This window comes from Peromyscus californicus, unplaced genomic scaffold (assembly GCF_007827085.1).
Source record: "Peromyscus californicus insignis strain IS unplaced genomic scaffold, ASM782708v3 Scaffold_4__1_contigs__length_199733344, whole genome shotgun sequence".
In the NCBI taxonomy this organism is placed as follows: Eukaryota; Metazoa; Chordata; class Mammalia; order Rodentia; family Cricetidae; genus Peromyscus; species Peromyscus californicus.
In genome coordinates this window covers 10466981-10489293 of record NW_026294562.1, presented here as the reverse complement: position 1 = coordinate 10489293, position 22313 = coordinate 10466981, and the positions used below count along the sequence as shown (strand labels likewise).

Sequence of the window (22313 nt, the reverse complement as noted above, 5' to 3'; positions counted from 1 at the left end):
TTATTATATAGACTTCATCTCGAAGATTTTTTAGCTGGATCATTCTTATTGTTTCAATTTCTTGGTCAAAACTTTTAGCTTTATGAAATTTTATTAAATTTTCTGCCTGTATATTCTTAAAATTGACTGATTTTTCAGAGTATTGTTCATAATTCTTTGCCAGTCATTTCATAGATATCCATTAAATAGGGTTCTATTATTTGAGCTTTATAAGTGTCTTTAAGGTGCATTACAATTTCCTGTTTTTTCATTATTTTCAGGTCCTGTGGTCTTCTCTACAAATTGAAGGAGACAACAAGTTTCATTTCTGGCTACAAATTATAGTTTTTTTTTTTTCAGGGATAAACCTTCAGTATTTAATCTACACTGTGTTTTGAGAAGGGAAATCGTAAGACAACTAAGAATGGTGTGTTTGGGTAGGGGTGTGTGTGTGTGTGTGTGTGTGTGTGTGTGTGTGTGTGTGTGTACATGTGTGGAGACCAGAAGTCAGGCTTGAGTATCATTTCTCAGAAGCCATCAATGTCATATTTTGAAACATGGTCTTTCATTAACCTGTAAGTTACTAATTACACTAGACTGGCTGGTCAGAAAATCCCTGGATCCCTCCTGTCTCTGCTTCTCTAATGTTGCTGAGATTAAATTCCACCACACTAAGCTTTTATCAGTATATAAGGAATTAAAGAAATATATCAATTCTTCAGGGGGCGGCAGTGGCACACACCTTTAATCCCAGCACTAGGGGGACAGAAGCAGGCAGATCTCTGCGAGTTGAGGGACAGCATGGTCTACAGAGCAAGATCCAGGACAGGCACCAAAACTACACAGAGAAACCCTGTCTCAAAAAAAAAAAAAGAAAAAAAGAAATGTATCAATTTTTCAAAGTCAAGAACTTAATAATTTAGCTATACCTTAGCCCCCAGGCATGTGTACATGTGTATGCTTGTGTGTGTGTGTGTGTGCATGCACACACACACACACACACACACACACACACACACACACATGCATGCATGTACTTTGAGTTGGACCACTTGTATTTTATGAAGTTAGGTGTAGATGATGACTGGACTCCACTGCATGATGAGAATACTGAGGTCTAGTATCAGGTGGGTTTATTGGTTCGACAGTGCCATCATTCTTAGGCTAGTCATTTAAATTTTCATTGGTTGTAAAATTCTATTTTGTGATTAGCAGTTAGTGGATTGTGAGCTACTCTCATTGCTCCAATGAGAATAAGATAAACAAAATCAGCTTAAGGGAGGAAATGTTCATTTTTGGTCAAGATTCAGGTATATAATCCATTATAGCAAGGAAGGCATAGTGGCAAGAACTTGAAGCAATTGATCACCCTGCTTTTCTAGGAGGGGAACAGACAGGATGATTTCTGATGCTCATTTTAATTTTTCCTTCATATACAGAACAATATCCTGGATCACAGTGCAGTTAGTGTGGTTCTTCTTACCTCAAGTAACCTAATCTAAATAATCCTTCATAAACTTGCCTCATTAATAACCTATTTGTCATAATGCCTCCCAAGCATGCTCAAAGCCTTGTTTCTTGGATAATTCTCAATCCTGTTTAGTGATAGTATTAACAGTAACAACTGAACTCTGAGAGTGTCTGGAATTGATGCTTATGATAGACAGAAGCAGTATCCATGTTTCTTAGAAATTTATAATTGAAGTTTGCCTTTTTGTCAGTGTGGAAATATAAGGTGAGCTCTTATCTGAGCTAAGTGAATGTTGGCTTTCTTGATTCAAACAGCTTTACCATCTGTATTTCTCTGAAATATATGGAAATGGGAGTGTGTAGCTGAAGTTTTTCTCTCTGGGTCTTGCCAAGCCCCTGCAGTCCCACAGCCCACTTATAAAATAAACACACAGGCACTTTTATTATTTAAACTGTTGGGCCATTTGATCTGGCCTACCATTGTCTAGCTCTTACACTTATACTCAGCCCATTTCTGTTAATCTATATGTCACCATGTGTTCCATGGCTTTACCTGCTGTCTTTACATGATGCTCCCTGGATGGCACGCTGCCATCTCCTCCAGACTTCCACCTCCCAGCCTCTCCTCTCTGTTTGTCCCACCTATCTCATATTTCCTGCCTGGCTACTGACCAATGAGCATTTTATTTATTCACAACATACAGGACATCCCACAGCAGGAATGTTCCTGTAAGAGTTGCATAATTAGGAGAAATTATTTTGATGTGTGGATCTACCACTTGATTTTCTTGTTAAAAAAGTCAAGCTCTACTGTCTTTTCAAAATGTATATATAGAAATATCCCTGTCTTGGCCAAAATCATTGGTTAGACTTACAAGCTAAAACTAATTATGTAACTTCTTTTGTTTCATCAGTACTCCCTCTGCACATCTACAAAAGGTATAACTTGGAAAGTTCATGGTTCCTCTCATGGATGGAGTTGGGAGGTAATATTGTCTGAATGAAAACAGCTATTTGAGTTTGCAAATCTCTTCTTCTGAAATGGCAGACCAGGCTATCTGCTAAATATGTAGCATCTGATAATGGACATAGACACTGGTTATTTAGAGAGTCAAGCTAGGTTGAACTTTCTGCCATTTCCAAACATAATTAGCTGAGCCTAGTTGGTGAACTATGAGGTTGACTGGTGCACTCAAACTGGACTGAGTGCAGGGGGACCACAAGAATAATGCACTGGCTCTTATAACCCCAGGCTTCTATTTTACTTCTCCCTGATCTCAGATATTTTAGCCATGACTTTTTCTGTATAATTCCTCTGAGGTAAGATGAGTAGATTTCTGCAAAGTTTCTTAAAATTGTAAGAAAGATCAATATCTGTCTAATATTCATTTTAACTCTTATAGACACTACAGTTCCAAATAAATGTTCTCCTTTTGGTAATGAGTTCACTGAAAAGAATGGAAGAAGCAGCAAAATGAGAAATCCTAATCTTTCAATAATTGCTTTTGTTAATTAATTGATAATTTCATATTCATTCCCAACCCCATCTCCTCCTCCCAAATCCACTCCCTCACTTAACAGTCACCAAAATGTTTGTCCTGAACTTGTCAAAGTTAATCTAGTTCAATTAGTACTTGACAGTCATTGTTGAGATTATAGTCACTCACTGGAGCATATACCATCTTTATGGAACTACACCTTAAAGGAAAACTCTCTGTCTCTCTTCCAGAGACTATCTATCCATTGCTAAGAGCTTCCTAGCTAGAAGTGGGACTTCATGATTACTTCCCTTCTGCTTGTTGGAATTTCGTCTGGCTTGAGCTTACCTAGGTCTTTTGCATATTACAACAACTGCTGTGGATAATTGATTGATAAATAAAACTCTGATTGGCCAGTATCCAGGCAGGAAGGATAGGATAGACGCAACAAGGAGGAGCAGAATTCTGGGAGATGGAAGACTGTGGCAGAGAGATGCTGCCATCCACCACCATGAAAAGCAGGATGTAAGGTACCAGTAAGCCACTAGACATGTGGCAACTTATAGATTAATAGAAATGGGTTAATTTAAGCTATAATAACAATTAGCAAGAAGCCTGCCATGGCCATACAGTTTATAAGAAATATAAGTCTCTGTGTGTTTACTTGGTTGGGTCTGAGTAGCTGCAGGACTGGTGGGTGAGAGAGATTTGTCCTGACCATGGGCCAGGCAAGACCAGGAAAACTCTAGTTACAAACAACCACTGTGAATTCTTGTTTAACATCTTCTTTTTGGAAAATACTGCTTTCTGTTTCCTTTCCTTGGAATCATTTATGCCTTCCGATTCTTACAATATTTCAGTCCCATCTTCCACACCAGTCTCTGAGCTATGGAAGGGGTGTGTTTATATACGATATAGATGTCTTGTATAGAGCTGAGTGTTCCTCACTCATTCTCTTATTCTTTCCATCTTGACCAGATTGGGCTGTGTGTGTGTGTGTGTGTGGGGGGGGTCTGTGTTATTTGCTATCTACTGAAAAATTAAGTTTCTCTAATAAAGTTTGAAAGATGTACTAATCTACTGGTATAACCATAATTCATACATGCTACTGGAGGGGAAATGTAATCAGCAGTCTTGTCTAGCTGTAAACCTTGTGAGCTACAGTTATGACCAGCCTGGCAAGATAGATTCACTGATGCAAGAGTTGCACGCGTGTTATGGGAGTAACTATAGCACTCTCTGACCAGATTTAAGGCCCTCTCTACAACATGGAGCCCATACTTGGTACTTTATCAGTAGCAGTAGACAGGTCATTGATCCTAGGAAATAACATTGTTATCACTCTTCTAAAGGGGCATAGTATTAAAACTATTTCTAATGACTTATTGTACCATATGTTCCTACCTTTCTCAGTCGTACTTTGTTTGGTTCTTCAGATCTCATGTGAGTATGCTAGGCTTAGTTCTAAGTGTAAGTGTAAGTGTGTGTGTGTGTGTGTGTGTGTGTGTGTGTGTGTGTGTGTGTGTGTGTGTAGCTTGAGACTTTTTCTAAGACTATGGTAAGGTTATACTTACAAGAATTTTATTTGCAAACTTGACTACAAAGGTTGCTTACTTTTATACAATTATATCTTTGAAAGTACACATTTATTTTGGCTTAATTCACATGCTATATAAGATTACATTTTAATCTCATTTTGTCTTTTTATAATACCTTTTTAGCTCTTCTTGAAATCTCAAAGGAGTATTTACCTCAGCAGGTTTTTTTTCTAGTTGGCACTTATTCTGCACATCTTGTGATTATTTTTCCACATCTACATCAAATTGAAGCTGAAACAAATATTTGCACTGCTCAAATTTAATGTAATTTTATACCATTTCTGCGGATAGTACACATGGTTCCTACATTGTCTTTGTTGCATGTCACGTCTACAGTAGATTTTTCCATAATTCTATTGTCAATGTATTTAGAGTATTGCCAAATTTGAACATGTAAAAATGCATAGGATTTTATTTTATTGAAAATAGATTCTAGAACCTGCCAGCACCTGATTGGTCTAAGAGTTCCAGTTTCAGGCCAGTTGGCAGAAAGATCTGCACACAGGTCAGATTACCACCATCCCCCATCAGACCCTGTAACCCAAGCTCCACCTCCCCCAAATCCCACCCACCCTCTGAGAATGCAACTGTTTCCAGAGACAGAGCCTGCCAGCACCTGACTGGACTAAGAGGTGAGTCGTTACCCTCATACCCAAACACTCTAGCCCCTAAGATTTGGGCCCAGGGGCACAACCCAGCACCCCTACACCACCACCCATTGCAGTCTCAGGCCAGTTGGCAGGCAGACCTCCTGCACACAGGACAGACTACCACCATCCCCCATCAGACCCTGTAACCCAAGCCCCGCCTCCCCCAAATCCCACCCACCCTCTGAGACTGCAACTGTTCCCTGAGACAGAGCCTGCCAGCACCTGGCTGGACTAAGGCCAGTTGGCAGGCAGACCTTCTGCAAACAGGTCAGACTACCACCATCTACCACAAGCTAAGACTGCAGCTACTCCCTGAGACAGAGCCCACAGTGCCAGTTGGACTAAGAGCTGCTCCCTAAGACAAAAAGTCCATCAGCATCAGCTAGACCAAGAGCTCCCACTGGATCAAGAGTATCAGTCAGACCAAGAGAGGCTCCCTCAGACACAGACACTGCTTGCACCAAGTGGAGAAAGAGATGGGTAGGTGCCAGTACAAAAATACAGTCAACAACATAAAAACTGATATGGCTCCATCAGAACCTACATCAGCAAAACCTGAACATCCCAACACAGAAGAAACAGAAGATATCTACCATAAAAATGACTTTAAGAAGATATTAGAGATCTTAAAAGAGGAAATGAAAAATTCCCTTAAAGAAATCCAGGAAAAGTCAAACAAAAAATGGGAAGAAATCAGTAAATCCCTTGAAAGCCAAGAGAAAGCAATTAAACAAGTGAAGGAAACAGTTCAAGTTTTTGAAACTGAAATGCAGTCAATAAAGAAGACACAAACTGAGGTAATGCGGGAAGTGGAAAATCTGAGTAAATGAACAGGAACTACAGATGCAAGTATAACCAACAGAATGCAAGAGATGGAAGAGCAGATCTCTGGCATTGAAGATATGGTAGAAGAAATAGATTCATCAGTCAAAGAAAAGACTAAAGCCAACAAAGTCATGACCCAAAATGTCCAGGAAATTTGGGACACCATGAAAAGACCAAACCTAAGAATAATAGGGATAGAAGAAGGAGAAGAATACCAACTCAAAGGCACAGAAAATATATTCAACAAAATCATAGAAGAAAACTTTCCCAACCTAAAGAAGGAAATGCCTATAAAAAATACAAGAAGGTTACAGAACACCAAATAGACTGGATCTCCCAAAAAAGTTCCCTTGCCACATAATAATCAAACCATTAAACATACAGAATAAAGAAAAAATATTAAGAGCTGCAAAGGAAAAAGGCCAAGTAACATATAAAGGCAGACCCATAAGAATAACACCTGACTTCTCAATGGAGACTCTAAAAGCCAGAAGGTCCTGGACAGACATTATGTGGATACTAAGAGACCATGGATGCCAACCCAGACTATTATACCAGCAAAACTCTCAATCAACATAGACCGAGTAAACAAAATATTCCATGATAAAACCAGATTTAAACAATCTCTCTCCAAAAATCCAGCCCTACAGAAAGCACTTGAAGGAAAAATCCAACCTAAGGAAGTTAGATACATCTATGAAAACACAGGCAATAGATAGTCCAATACCAACAAATACCAAAGAAGGGAAACATACAACACTACAACCAAAAAATAACAGGAATTAACAATAACTGGCCATTAATATCCATCAATATCAATGGTCTCAATTCACCTATAAAAAGACACAGGCTAACAGAATGGATATGAAAACAGGATTCATCTATTTGCTGCATACAAGAAACACACCTCAAGTTGGTGAGTGCCCCCCAGGCATTACCCGTCTCTGAATACTTATTATCATACAGGCTCAATGGTGTGTGAGCTGCAGAGTTAACTGCTGCCAAAGATCTCAAAGTGGTGCTGGGCTTGCAATCTGTGTGTTCGACACAGAAAAGACCAACAGAAGTCCTAACCCACCCATAGCCTGTAGGCTAAAGGCAACTGAGCCATTCCCTTCCTTAACATGCTTCATTGCAAATTGGAGTCCTTGTAAGATGATATGCCAAAAGCAAATGGAACTTGAGTTTATAAATTTGTAATTTTCAAAGCCAATCGAAATGTATATAACTATTGAATTAAATTTATCATGCCCAATAGAATGAAAGATTAACTAACTATGGTAGCTACTTTTGCTGCCAGGGTCTCCATTGTGCTAGCTGTATTAACCAATTATGAAATGGTAATCCCAGAAACAGTAGCAGTGGTGGCCACTACTGCTATAACAACAACAACAGCAGCAGCAATGTCAAATTCTCTTCTGGAGCATGTGGGCCTCCACTGGCATGGGTACAACTTCAGGAACACGAACCACCAAGGCCCATTTTTCTTGATCTGAGCACGACTTAAGCTGGCAGCTCTGCAAAAGAACAACTAAGAACCATGAAGAAAAAACAGGCAGCTCACAAGGAGCAGAACTAATGTTTCATAATGGCTACATTCAGGCTCATAAATTTTAAAATATCTTCAAAGGGGGCTAAATGAATTTCAGGAGGCCAATAAATGTTGCACAGAGCCACTCCTGAAAAGTAGGTACTATACTAGCTTGAAGAAGGTTGTGAAAATGAAAAGGCTTAGCTGGCATGCTACTGTTAGCAGATGGAGGTCAGTGACCTTCAGAGTTATCCTTAATCTCCAAGGTGTCTGGATGACACGTGTCAAACATACTTGAAAAAACAGTTACCATGCATTACCTTCTGGAGAATCCAACTGCATGGCTACAGTTCCTAGGCTTATGTTAATGCTTGCCAAAGCTGGCCATATTGGGCTCTCAATCCCCATTGGCAACAGAAGGGGAGAGTTTTTCATGAAGGCCCAATAGGTCTCTGTCATGTGGGCTTCAGCATTAGCCACAGAGCACACACAGTACTCAGGAATCCCAAGAGGAAGCTCATTGTCCTGTGGAAAGACACAAACAGATCCCCAGGCCCACACCAACACCAGATCGGGTCTGCTACAGGAGCCCTCCAGTGCTTATCTGCAGTGGATACTTCAGCAGAATGCACCAATAAAAATTTTAAAATATATAAAACAAGGGAAAGAATAGAATGTGGAAAGGAATGATGAGCCCCTAGTTCCCCCTTTTTACTTTGGCAAAATATGTTTGTATTTTTTTAATAGTTCAAATTTTTCTTTTACTTTTTATTTTTATTTTTACTTTTTATTTTTTTAATTAATTAATTTATTTATTTATTTATTTTACTATTATCAGCTTGATACAGTATAAATTCTTATCTTAATAGTGAAATGTTTCATTGAGGCTTGCTCAGTAATTGAGTAAAACCAAAACTTATTATAAGCTACAGTTATCCTAGGGTCCCCCATGCTATATATATATAGTCTCCATGGTTTGCAGTCTGATTGTTCTTTGCTTTATATCTAGAATCCACTTATGAGTGAGTACATACTATGTTTGTCCTTCTGGGTTTGGGGTACCTCACTCAGAATGATTTTTTCTAGATCCATCCATTTGCCTGCAAATTTCATGCTGTCATTGTTTTTCTTTGCTGAGTAGTACTCCATTGTGTATATGTATAACATTTTCTTAATCCATTCTTCAGTTGATGGGCATCTAGGTTGTTTTCAGGTTCTAGCTATTACAAAGAGTGCTGCTATGAACATAGTTGAGCATGTATCTTTGTGGTAAGATTGAGCATTCATTGGGTATATGCCCAAGAGTGGTATGACTGGGTCTTGAGGTAGTTCGATTCCTAATTTTCTGAGAAACTGCCATACTGATTTCCACAGTGGTTGTACAAGTTTGCATTTCTACCAACAGTGGAGGAGTGTTCCCTTTGCTCCACATCCTCTCCAACAATGACTGTCATTAGTGTTTTTGATCATAGCCATTCTGACAGGTGTAAGGTGGTATCTCAGAGTCATTTTTATTTGCATTTCTCTGATGATTAAGGATATTGAGCTTTTCTTTAAATGTCTTTCAGCCATTTGTGATTCTTGTTTTGTGAATTCTCTGTTTATCACGCTTGTGTGGCCTGGGCAGGCGTCTCCATGATGGGTAAGGTGACCTGCTGACATCCACACAACCAAAGTCAGAAGCTCATTTTTTAGTAAAAGGGGGACCTGTAGGGCCCTGGCCCCCATTTTGGGTAACTGTTGCCTTGCTTGCTGACCTTGACCTTAATATCCTCCCTACGATAATTCCCTGCTGGGTTCCACACTCCTGAATGCTTAAGGAATGTTCCTTGTCTGTGTATCCTGCATAATGGGCATTAACAGCTTAGATGCAAGATTGTAAAGCATCAGTAGCGAACTTCTGCTCTCTGGGGTCCTCCCATTGTGGTGTAATCCTGTATTTAAGGCCTCCTCCCTCCTTCAATAAATGGCATTTGGCATTAAATAAATAAATGAAAATTTAAAAAAAATTCATCATGTAGATGGTATAGTCTGCCAAAATGAAAAAAAAAAAAAGAAAGAAAAAGAAAAAAAGAAATACACCTCAAACATCAAAAACAGACACCACCTCAGAATAAAAGGCTGGGAAAAGACTTTCCAATCAAATGGATTTAAGAAGCAAGCTGGTATAGCTATCCTAATATCTAATAAAATAGATTTCCGACTAAAATCAATTGAAAGTGATCGGAAAGGACACTACGTATTTATCACAGGGAAAATCTGACAAGATGAAGTCTCAATTCTGAATATTTATGCCCCAAATACGAGGGCACCGACATTCATAAAAGAAAGATTATTAAAGCTTAAATCACTTTAAATCAAACCCCATACACTAGTAGTGGGAGACTTCAACACGCCACTTTCACCAATAGACGGGTCTGCCAGACAGAAACTTAACAGAGAAATAAGAGAACTAACAGACATTATGACTCAAATAGACTTAATAGATATCTACAGAATATTCCACCCTAACACAAAAGAATATACCTTCTTTTCAGCACCCCATGGAATCTTCTCCAAAACTGACCACATGCTTGGTCACAAAGCAAATATCAACCAGATAGAAAAAAAATTGAAACAACCTCCTGTGTCTTATCAGACCACCATAGCTTAAAGTTAGATTTCAACAACAACAAAAATCATAGAAAGCCTACAATCTCATGGAAACTAAATAATGCCCAACTGAATCACCAATGGGTCAAGGAAAAAATAAAGAAAGAAATTAAAGATTTCCTAGAATTCAATGAAAACGAATGTACAACATACCCAAACTTATGGGACACCATGAAAGCAGTGCTAAGAGGAAAATTCATAGCTCTAAATGCCCACATAAAGAAGTTGGAGAAATCTCACATTAGTGACTTAACAGCATAACTGAAAGCTCTAGAACAAGAAGAAGCAAACTTACTCAGGAGAAACAGATGCCAGGAAATAATCAAATTGAGGGCTGAAATCAATAAAATAGAAACAAAGAGAACAATACAAAGAATCAATGAAACAAAGAGTTGGTTCTTTGAGAAAATCAACAAGATAGATAAGCCCTTATCCAAATTAACCAAAAAGCAGAGAGAGAACATCCAAATTAACAAAATCAGAAATGAAAAGGGGGACATAACAACAAACAATGAGGAAATCCAGAGAATCAACAGGTCATGCTTCAAAAACCTCTATTCCACAAAATTGGAAAATCTGAAAGAAATGGACGATTTTCTGGATAGGTACCCCATACCAAAGTTAAATCAAGACAAGATAAACTATTTAAATAGGCCAATAACCACTAAGGAAATAGAAATGGTCATTAAAAGTCTCCCAACTAAAAAAAAGCCCAGGACCAGATGATTTCAGTGCAGAATTCTACCAGATTTTCAAAGAAGAGCTAATACCAATACTCTTCAAATTGCTCCACACCATAGAAACAGAAGGAACATTACCAAATTCTTTTTATGAGGCTGTAGTTACCCTGATACCCAAACCACACAAAGACACAACAAAGAAAGAGAATTACAGACCAATGTCCCTCATGAACATTGATGCAAAAATACTCAATGAAATACTGGCTAACCAAATCCAGGAACACATCAAAAAATTATCCACCATGACCAAGTAGGCTTCATTCCAGGGATGCAAAGATGGTTCAACATATGAAAATCTGTCAATATAATACACCATATAAACAAACTGAAAGAAAAAAAAGACATGATCATCTCATTGGATGAAAAAGCCTTTAACAAAATCCAACACCACTTCATGATAAAGGTTCTAGAGAGATCAGGAATACAGGGAACATACCTAAACATAATAAAGGCAATTTACAGCAAGCTGACAGCCAACATCAAATTAAATGGAGAGAAACTCAAAACAATTCCACTAAAATCAAGAACAAGACAAGGCTATCCACTCTCCCCATACTTATTCAATATAGTACTTGAAGTTCTAGCTAGAGCAATAAGACAACAAAAGGAGATCAAGAGGATACAAATTGGAAAGGAAGAAGTCAAACTTTCATTATTTGCAGACGATATGATAGTATACATAAGTGACCCCAAAAATTCTACCAGAGAACACCTACAGCTGATAAACTCCTTCAGTAAGGTGGCAGGGTCCAAGATTAACTAAAAAAAAAAAAAATGAGTAGCCCTCCTATATATAAATGATAAAGGGGCTGAGAAAGAAATCAGAGAAACGTCACCCTTTACAATAACCACACATGATTTAAAATACCTTTGGATAACTCTAACTAAGCAAGTGAAAGACCTGTATGATAAGAACTTTAAGTCTCTGAAAAAAGAAATTGAAGAAGATATTAGAAAATGGAAAAAACTCCCATGCTCATGGATAGGTAGAACCAACATAGTAAAAATGGCAATCTTACCAAAAGCAATCTACAGATTCAATGAAATCACCATCAAAATCCCAACACAATTCTTCACACACTTGGAAAGAACAATACTTAACTTTATATGGAAAAACAAAAAACCTAGGATAGCTAAAATAATCCTGTATGATAAATCAACCTCTGGAGGCATCATGATCCCTGACCTCAAGCTCTACTATAGAGATATAGTAATAAAAACAGCTTGGTACTGGCATAAAAACCGACACCTGGACCAATTGAATTGAATTGAAGGCCTGACATTAACCCACACACCTATGAACGTATGATTTTCAACAAAGAAGCCAAAACTGTACCATGGAAAAAAGGAAGCATCTTCAACAAATGGTGCTGGCATAACTGGATGTCAATATGCAGAGGATTGCAAATAGATCCATATCTGTTGCCATGCACAAAATTCAAGTCCAAGTGGATCAAAGACCTCAACATAAATCCAGTTACACTGAACTTAATAGAAGAGAAAGTAGGAAGTAGTCTGGAATGAATTGGCACAGGAGACCACTTCCTAAATATAACACCAGTAGCACAGACACTGAGAGTGACAATTAATAAATAGGACCTCCTGAAACTAAAAAGCTTTTGTAGAGCAAAGATATGGTTAAGAAGACCAAACAACAGCCTACAGAATGGGAAAAGATCTTCACCAACCCCACATCTGACAGAGAGCTGATCTCCAAAATATATAAAGAACTCAAAAAGCTAGACTTCAAAATACTGAATAATCCAATTAAAAAATGGGCTAGAGAGCTTAACAGAGAATTCTCAACAGAAGAATCTCAAAAGGCTGAAAGGCATTTAAGGAATTGCTCAACATCCTTAGTCATCAGGGAAATGCAAATCAAAACAACTCTGAGATACCATCTTACACCTGTCAGAAGGACTAAGATCAAAAACACTGAAGACAGTTTATGTTGGAGAGGATGTGGAGCAAGGGGAACACTCCTCCACTGTTGGTGGGAATGTAAACTTATACAGCCACTCTGGAAATCAGTATGGCAGTTTCTCAGAAAATTGAGAATAAGTTTTCCTCAAAACCCAGTCATACCACTCTTGGGCATATACCCAAGGAATGCTTAATCTTACCACAAGGATACATGGTCAACTATGTTCATATCAGCATTATTGGTAATAGTAAGAACCTGGAAACAACCTAGATGCCCCTCAACTAAAAAATGGATAAATAAAATATGGCACATATACACAATAGAGTACTACTCAGCAGTAAAAAACAATGACAGCATGAAATTTGCAGGCAAATGGATGGAACTAGAAAATATCCTGAGTGAGGTAACCCAGACTCAGAGGGACAAACACAGTATGTACTCACTCATAAGTGGATACTAAATGTAAGGGAAGGGATGGCCAGACTCAACCCCACAACTCCAGAGAGGCTAGCTAACAGGGAAAGACCCTAAGAGGGACACATGAATGACCCTGTGAAGGAGAAGTAGATGAGATCTACATGAATTGACTGGGTGTGGGGGGGTGGCAGAGGGTGAGGCGTGGGGGATGAGACCATAGGGAAATGGGAGGGTCAAGCTGGAACAAGGGCAGAGTGGGAGGGCAGGGAGGAAGAAACCATCATAGATGAGGACATCATGGGAATAGGAAGAGGCAGGGTGCTGGGGAGGCTCTCAGGAATCCACAAGGTTGACCCTGAAAGACCCTGCTTACACCCCACTTATAGCAAGCTTTTACTTAGCCTAAGAAATGCCATTCTGCAAGGCAAGGAAAACAGAAAGTTTATGACTGTGGCTGACCACCTGGCCTTGGGAGAAAAACCGTTGAGTCAAAATAAGACAACTGTGGGTAGCTACCCGACCTTGGGGAATAAACAGTTGGGCTGGGAAAACACCCACAAGGCCAAGTCAGCCACACACATCAAATTTCCGAGAAGTTTAAGAGTTCACCCTGACCTCAATTGAATCCACCAATGGGAACCCTGTAACTATGCCTCTCACTTCTGTAACCGCGCTTCTGCTCCTGGAAACCTATAAAAAGTCCCCCTTACCCTAGGAGGGCGCGCAAGTCTTCCGAGAGACTTTGTCGCCCCAGGTACCTGTGTATCTGAATAAACCCTCTTGCTGTTTGCATCTGATCCGTGGTTTCGGCGTGTTCCTTGGGGTTGGGGTCTCTCCTGAGGGAAGATCTCCTCCGGGGGTCTTTCATTGGAGGTCCCACCGAGATTAGAGACCCCTCCCTGGGACCACCGACCCACCGTCAGGAGGTAAGCCGGCCTCAGTTTATGTCATCCCTGTCCTAAGTGAGTATTGTTTGTCTGTCTGTGCACATCTGGTGATCTGTCTGTAGCGGTGGGGGCTGAAGGAGCTGACGAGCTCGGACTTCGCCCACCGTAACCCTGGAAGACGTTCCACGGGTGTCTGAAGTCCCCTCAGGGGCACGGTTTTTCGGGGCCACTCACGTATCCGAGGGATACGTGGTGTTGGTCGGAGACGAGGAGTCCGGACCCTCACAGCAGTCTCCCTCCGAGTTTTTGCTTTTGGTTTGGAACCGAAGCCGTGCAGCGCGTGTTAGTCTTATTTCTGTTTGTCTGTTGTTCTTCATTTTCTGTTTAACCGTTCTCCTCCTAGAAACAGCCATGGGACAGACTGTCACCACCCCCTTGAGCCTCACGCTCGACCACTGGTCAGACGTGAAGGCACGAGCCAACAACGAGGGAGTTGTAATAAAAAAGAATAAATGGATCACCCTTTGCGAGGCTGAATGGGTCATGATGGATGTGGGATGGCCTCGCGAGGGAACTTTTAACCTCAGTCTTATTTCACAGGTGGAGGGAAAAGTTTTTGCTCCGAGCCCCCATGGCCACCTGGATCAGGTCCCATACATCGCCATATGGAGACTATTGGCAACCGAACCTCCCCCATGGGTTAGGCCATTCCTCTCCCCTCCAGTGCCCCAGGCTTCCTCCCCCACGGCACCGCCGCCCCCCCTCGCCCTTCCTACCTCCTCCCTTTATCCTGTTCTCCCATGAAAGGATCCCCCTAAGACCCCTGTCCTTCCCCTGGACCCCAATTCACCTCTTATTGACCTCCTGACAGAGGATCCACCTCCATACCCAGGGAATCGGAGACTAGAGGGACCGGCGGCCTCAGAACCACTGGTGGCCTCCTCCCCAGAGCGGGAGGATGAGACGCCGGCTTCCTCGCCGGCCTCCTCCCCACTTGCTGATGAGGCTCCAGCTCCCTCCCCAATTGCCAGTCGCCTCCGAGGAAGGTGCGACGAACCAGCCAAGGAATCCAAGGCCTTCCCCCTCCAGGAGGGCCCCAATCACCAGCTCCAATACTGGCCATTTTCGGCCTCTGACCTTTACAACTGGAAGCAGCATAATCCTCCTTTCTCCAAGGACCCTGTTGCCCTGACTAACCTGATTGAGTCCATTTTAGTGACCCACCGGCCTACATGGGACGATTGTCAGCAGCTGTTGCAGACCCTCCTGACAGTGGAGGAGAAGCAGCGAGTCTTCTTGGAGGCTCGGAAGCAGGTTCCTGGAGAAGATGGAAGACCCACCCAATTGCTAATGTCATTGATGCAGCTTTTCCCCTCACCCGCCCGGACTGGGATTTCATGACCCCAGAAGGTAGGGAGCACCTATGTCTCTATTGCCAGTTGCTCTTAGCGGGTCTCCGGGGGGGGCTGCTAGACGCCCTACCAATTTGGCTCAGGTTAGAAATGTGATCCAGGGAAAGGACGAGACACCGGCAGCATTCTTAGAAAGATTCAGGGAGGCCTATAGGATGTACACCCCATATGATCCGGAAGATCCAGGACAGGCGCCGGGCGTCATTTTGTCTTTTATCTATCAGTCAAGTTCAGATATAAGGGCCAAGTTACAGAGACTAGAGGGATTGCAGTCGTGCAGTTTGTCAGATTTATTAAAAGAGGCAGAGAAAGTGTTTAATAAGAGAGAAACTCCCGAAGAGTGGGAAGAGAGGATGTGGCAGAAACAGGAAGAAAGGGACAAGAAACGTCATAGAGAAATAAGTAAAGTCCTGGCCGCTGTAGTGTCTCAGGGACAGGGCAGAGAGAGAGTTAGGACGGGAGATCAAAGAAGGATACCGCTTGATAAAGACCAGTGTGCTTACTGCAAAGAGAGAGGACATTGGGCTCGTGATTGCCCAAGGAAACCTCAAGGGCCTTGGAGAACTAAGTCAAGGGCCACGGATCTCCTCAATTTGGAGGATTAGGGAAGTCAAGGCCAGGAGCCCCCCCCCCCCCCCGAGCCTAGGATAACTCTCAAGATTGGGGGGCAGCCAGTGACCTTCCTAGTGGACACCGGGGCCCAACATTCAGTCCTGACTCACACCGGAGGCTCTCTCAGTGACCACACAGCTTTGGTCCAGGGGGCCACGGGTAGCAGGAGATATCAATGGACCACTGAAAGGAAAGTTCAGCTGGCGTCTGGACAGGTAACCCACTCTTTTTTGCATATACCCGATTGCCCTCACCCATTATTGGGCCGAGACCTGTTGACTAAGCTCAAGGCTCAGATTTATTTTGATGATAAGGGAACGACCATTACGGTACCCAAAGGAACCCCCCTACAAGTCCTAGCCCTAAAATTGGAAGAGGAATATCGTCTGTTTGAATCAGAGCCCTCTAAGGGGCCACCACAAGAGATGCAGGACTGGTTGAGAGAATTCCCCTTGACCTGGGCCGAGACTGGCGGCTTGGGGCTAGCTTACAACCAGCCCCCACTTGTTATTCAGTTAAAAGCCTCTGCCACTCCTGTCTCAATCAAACAGTATCCCATGTCCCGGGAAGCCCACGAGGGCATTAAACCACACATCCGGAGGCTCCTGGACCAGGGGGTACTTGTGCCATGTCGATCCCCCTGAAATACCCCCCTCCTGCCTGTAAAAAAGCCTGGGACAGGGGATTACAGACCGGTTCAAGACTTGAGGGAGGTTAATAAACGAGTTGAAGATATACACCCTACAGTGCCAAACCTTTACAACCTCCTCAGCACTCTCCCACCAACACACTTTTGGTATACAGTATTGGACTTAAAGGATGCCTTCTTCTGTCTGAGACTGCATCCCCAGAGCCAACTGCTGTTTGCTTTTGAATGGAGAGACCCAGAGATGGGGCTTTCAGGACAACTGACCTGGACTCGACTCCCCCAGGGGTTTAAGAACAGCCCGACCCTCTTTGATGAAGCCCTACACTCAGACCTGGCCGAATTCCGGGTAGAACACCCGGCCTTAATCCTGCTTCAATATGTAGATGACCTCCTCCTAGCGGCCAGAACCCAGGCTGAATGTTTAAGAGGCACTCGGGCCCTTTTGGCTAAATTGGGACAGAAGGGCTATCGGGCTTCTGCTAAGAAGGCCCAGATTTGCCAAAGCAAGGTCATTTACCTGGGATACACCCTGGAGGGAGGACAGAGATGGCTCACGGAGGCAAGGAAGGAGGCCATAATCTCCATACCCCCTCCCAGGAACCCCCGCCAGGTGCGGGAGTTCCTGGGTACAGCCGGCTACTGCCGTCTCTGGATCCCGGGTTTTGCTGAAATGGCTGCCCCTCTGTATCCTCTCACCAAGCCCGGGGTCCTGTTCCACTGGGGAGAGGAACAACAGCAGGCCTTTCAATGAATTAAGAGAACTTTACTCGAGTCACCAGCCCTTGGCCTACCAGATCTAACTAAGCCCTTTGAACTGTTCGTGGACGAGAACTCAGGCTTTGCAAAAGGAGTGCTGGTACAGAGACTGGGGCCATGGAAGAGACCTGTAGCCTATCTATCCAAGAAACTAGACCCTGTAGCTGCAGGTTGGCCCCCTTGCCTGCGCATGGTAGCCGCTATTGCTGTCTTGCTCAAGGACGCAGGGAAACTGACTTTGGAACAGCCATTAACTGTGTTATCCTCCCATGCGGTGGAAGCTCTGGTCCGACAGCCCCCAGATAAATGGCTCTCAAATTCCAGGATGACCCACTACCAGGCTCTATTATTAGACACAGACCGAGTGGTGTTCGGACCAGTTGTCTCCCTCAATCCTGCGACCCTGATGCCCTTGCCAGACCCATCCGAGGAGCACAACTGCCTCCAGATTCTGGCAGAGGCCCATGGTACCCGCTCCGACCTCACAGATCAGCCGCTGTCGAACCCAGATTTTATCTGGTTCACGGATGGGAGCAGCTTCCTCCAAGAGGGGGAACGAAGGGCCAGAGCAGCCGTCACCACCGAATCAGAGGTAATCTGGGCCTCGCCACTGCCGCCCGGCACATCGGCCCAAAAGGCAGAGCTGGTTGCACTGACCCAGGCCCTCCGGATGGCAGAAGGTAAGAGACTCACAGTCTATACCGATAGCAGATATGCCTTCGCCACCGCCCATGTTCATGGAGAAATATACAAAAGAAGAGGCCTCCTGACCTCGGAGGGCAAAGAAATTAAAAATAAAAAAGAAATTTTAGACCTCTTAAAGGCATTGTTCCTCCCACACCAGCTCAGCATTATACATTGTCCCGGGCACCAAAAGGATGACTCTGTTATAGCCCGGGGAAATTGGCTAGCTGATCTGACGGCCCAGACAGTCGCCTTACAAACCCCCGGGGGCGACCAGCTGCTGGTCTTGCAGGACCAACAGCCAAGCAGGGATCCCATGCCATACAGCCCGGAGGACCAGGAACTAGCAAAGAAAATGGGGGTGGAATGGAGCCCCGAGCGACAAGCTTATATCATGGATGGCAAATTAGTCATGCCAATATCCCACACCAAATACTTGCTCAAGTTCCTTCATGCGCTAACCCATCTAAGCAAAAATAAGATGAGAGCCCTTCTGGCTGATGAGGCTTCGGACACTATATTACTAAATCAGGAACAGGTCCTTCAACAGGTGACTTCCAGCTGCCCTGCTTGTGCTCAAGTTAATCCAGGAAGAGTCCGTCTGAATGGAGGGAGCCGTCTGAGAGGCCACCGCCCTGGAGTCCATTGGGAAATTGACTTCACTGAGGTAAAACCCGGACTATATGGATACAGATACCTTCTGGTTTTTTTAGACACCTTTTCAGGATGGACAGAGGCCTTCCCTACCAAGAAGGAGACCCCTAACGTGGTAACCAAGAAACTCCTGGATGACATATTTCCCAGGTATGGGATGCCCCAGATATTGGGGTCAGACAATGGGCCCGCTTTCGTCTCCCAGGTAAGTCAGAAGGTGGCCAGGCTATTGGGGATCAATTGGAAACTCCATTGTGCATACCGTCCCCAGAGCTCAGGACAGGTAGAACGCATGAATAGAACCATTAAGGAGACTTTAACCAAATTAACGCTTGCAACTGGCACTAGGGACTGGGTGCTCCTACTCCCACTAGCCCTCTACCGAGCCCGGAATACTCCTGGACCTCATGGCCTAACCCCATTTGAGATTCTATATGGGGCTCCCCCACCAATTGTAAATTTCCTCCACCCTGATATCTCCTCTTTTGCCACTAGCCCAACCTTGGAGGCGCACCTCCAAGCCCTCCAATTGGTACAGAAGACGGTGTGGAAACCCCTGGCTGATGCCTACCGGGAGCAACTGAACCGCCCGGTGGTGCCTTACCCATTCGAGATTGGGGACTCTGTCTGGGTTCGACTCCATCAATCCAAGAACCTAGAGCCGAGATGGAAGGGACTGTACACCGTCTTGTTAACAACTCCCACCGCACTCAAGGTTGACGGGATAGCGACTTGGGTCCACGCGTCACATGTGAAAGCTGCCAAGGAATCCAGCGAAGCAGAGAACACCGAGACGTCTACATGGAAGTTTCAACGCTCTCCAAACCCACTAAAGATAAGACTCACCCGTGGGCCCCCTTAATCCCCTTAGTAGTCCTCCTGACATTAGGAGGAGCGTCACCAGAGAGCCCCCATCTAGTTAAGAAAATTACCTGGCAGGTCATTTCCCAAACTGGGGACGTAGTCTGGTCCACGACCGCTCAACACACTCCTAACACTTGGTGGCCATCCCTTACCCCTGATTTTTGCGAGCTTGCAGCTGGACTTGATACCTGGGATATACCTGAAGCCAAACATACTCTTATTGGCCCAGCCCCTAAACCCACTTTTGGTACCCCCCCCCCCCCACTCGAGGACCCGGATGTGCCACCCCTGTCGCTCGCTGTTTACTGTCCTTGTATGATTTTTATGTTTGCCCCAAAGATGGCAGAAGTCGTGCCCTCGCAGCAAGATGTGGGGGATATGAAGAATTTTTCTGCAAAGCCTGGTCCTGCGAGACTACTGGGGCAGCTTACTGGAAGCCTTCCTCCTCATGGGACCTTATAACTGTTTCCCGGGGCTATATAAAAAAGGGCCAATGCTATGCTACCCAAGAGGAACTACAACCACAGTACGGCAAGTCCTTGCCATTAAACATCTCATTTACTCCAAAAGGCAAGGGCTTCACAGGCTGGCCCGCGGGAAGGACATAGGGCCTTCGCTGGCATTTAGATGGTTGGGATGCAGGGGTTACCTTCAAAATACGATTAAAAATAGAAAATACCCACGCCACACCCATTGGACCCAGTCGGGTCCTCCCCGACCAGAAACCTCCCTCATTGCCTGCTCCAAGACCTGCCCAAGCTAGACCCCTGGTCACCCCCTCTCCTGGCCCTGATAATAGGGCTGGAGAAGCGACCACTTCCCATCCACCCTCACAGGCCCCCGCCACAGAGATTTCCCCCTACCCAGGAACCGGAGATAGGCTGCTCAATCTGGTCAAGGGTGCTTTCCTAGCTTTAAACTTTACCGACCCAGATAAGACCCAGGAATGCTGGCTATGCCTAATCTCCATTCCACCTTACTATGAAGGGGTAGCAGTAACTGGCAACTATACTAACCAGACTTCTCCTTCCGCGAGCTGTATCTCCGCCCCCCAGCACAAGCTAACTCTCTCCGAGGTCTCCGGACAAGGGCTCTGCTTGGGGGTCATTCCCTCCTCCCATCAGAGTCTTTGCAAATCCACCCAGACCCTTCCATCGGGAACTTATCTTGCAGCCCCTAACGGGACATATTGGGCATGTAACACGGGACTCACTCCCTGCGTTTCTGCCACGGTGCTGAACCAGACCTCTGATTATTGCGTGCTGATAGAATTATGGCCTAAGGTTACTTATCATGAACCTGAATATATTTATAGTCACTTTGAGATGAGGAACACCCGATTTAGAAGAGAGCCTGTTTCCCTAACTCTAGCCCTGTTGTTGGGAGGAATCACCATGGGGGGAATCGCTGCGGGGTTAGGTACTGGGACTGCAGCCCTCATGGAGACCAGTCAATTTAGACAACTTCAAGCAGCCATGCATACTGATATCCAGGCCCTAGAGGAATCTATAAGTGCCCTAGAAAAATCCCTTATATCTCTATCTGAGGTTGTTCTACAGAACAGGAGAGGGTTAGACATCCTCTTCCTACAAGAAGGTGGCCCTTAAAGAAGAATGTTGCTTCTATGCAGATCATACTGGAGTTGTCAGGGATAACATGGCTAAATTGAGAGAGAGATTGAAACAGAGACAACAACTATTTGAGTCGCAACAGGGATGGTTTGAAGGATGGTTCCAAAGGTCACCCTGGTTCACCACCCTTGTCTCCACCATTATGGGCCCCCTAATCATCCTCCTGCTCATTTTAATATTTGGACCATGCATCTTCAATAGATTGATCCAATTCATCAAAGACAGGGTTTCTGTTGTCCAGACTTTGGTCCTGACCCAACAATATCAGAGGCTAAGACAGACAGAGATGGAGATGACCCCCTATTCTCCATCCTAAAATGAAAGATTCCATTTTGGGCCATAAGAAAATGGGGGAATGAAAGACCCCGCTTACACCCCCACTTATAGCAAGCTTTTACTTAGCCTAAGAAATGCTATTCTGCAAGGCAAGGAAAACAGAAAGTTTATGACTGTGGCTGGCCACCTGGCCTTGGGAGAAAAAACGTTGAGTCAAAATAAGACAACTGTGGGTAGCTACCCGACCTTGGGGAATAAACAGTTGGGCTGGGAAAACACCCACAAGGCCAAGTCAGCCACACACATCAAATTTCCGAGAAGTTTAAGAGTTCACCCTGACCTCAATTGAATCCACCAATGGGAACCCTGTAACTATGCCTCTCACTTCTGTAACCGCGCTTCTGCTCCTGGAAACCTATAAAAAGTCCCCCTTACCCTAGGAGGGCGCGCAAGTCTTCCGAGAGACTTTGTCGCCCCAGGTACCTGTGTATCTGAATAAACCCTCTTGCTGTTTGCATCTGATCCGTGGTTTCGGCGTGTTCCTTGGGGTTGGGGTCTCTCCTGAGGGAAGATCTCCTCCGGGGGTCTTTCAACCCCACCTTGGTGTGCTGGCAGTGGTTCAGA

General features: G+C 44.0%; 1 protein-coding gene across 1 annotated transcript; it reads left to right on the top strand.

Moving 5' to 3' along the window:
- The first annotated feature begins 14562 nt into the window (after positions 1–14562).
- Positions 14563–21729, top strand: LOC128094937 (uncharacterized). Its single transcript, XM_052713543.1, is given in 7 exon segments — positions 14563–15496; positions 15499–15611; positions 15614–18635; positions 18705–19766; positions 19808–20052; positions 20055–21382; positions 21384–21729. Coding segments are annotated over 7 exon segments (7050 nt in total).
- Positions 21730–22313: the final 584 nt, after the last annotated feature.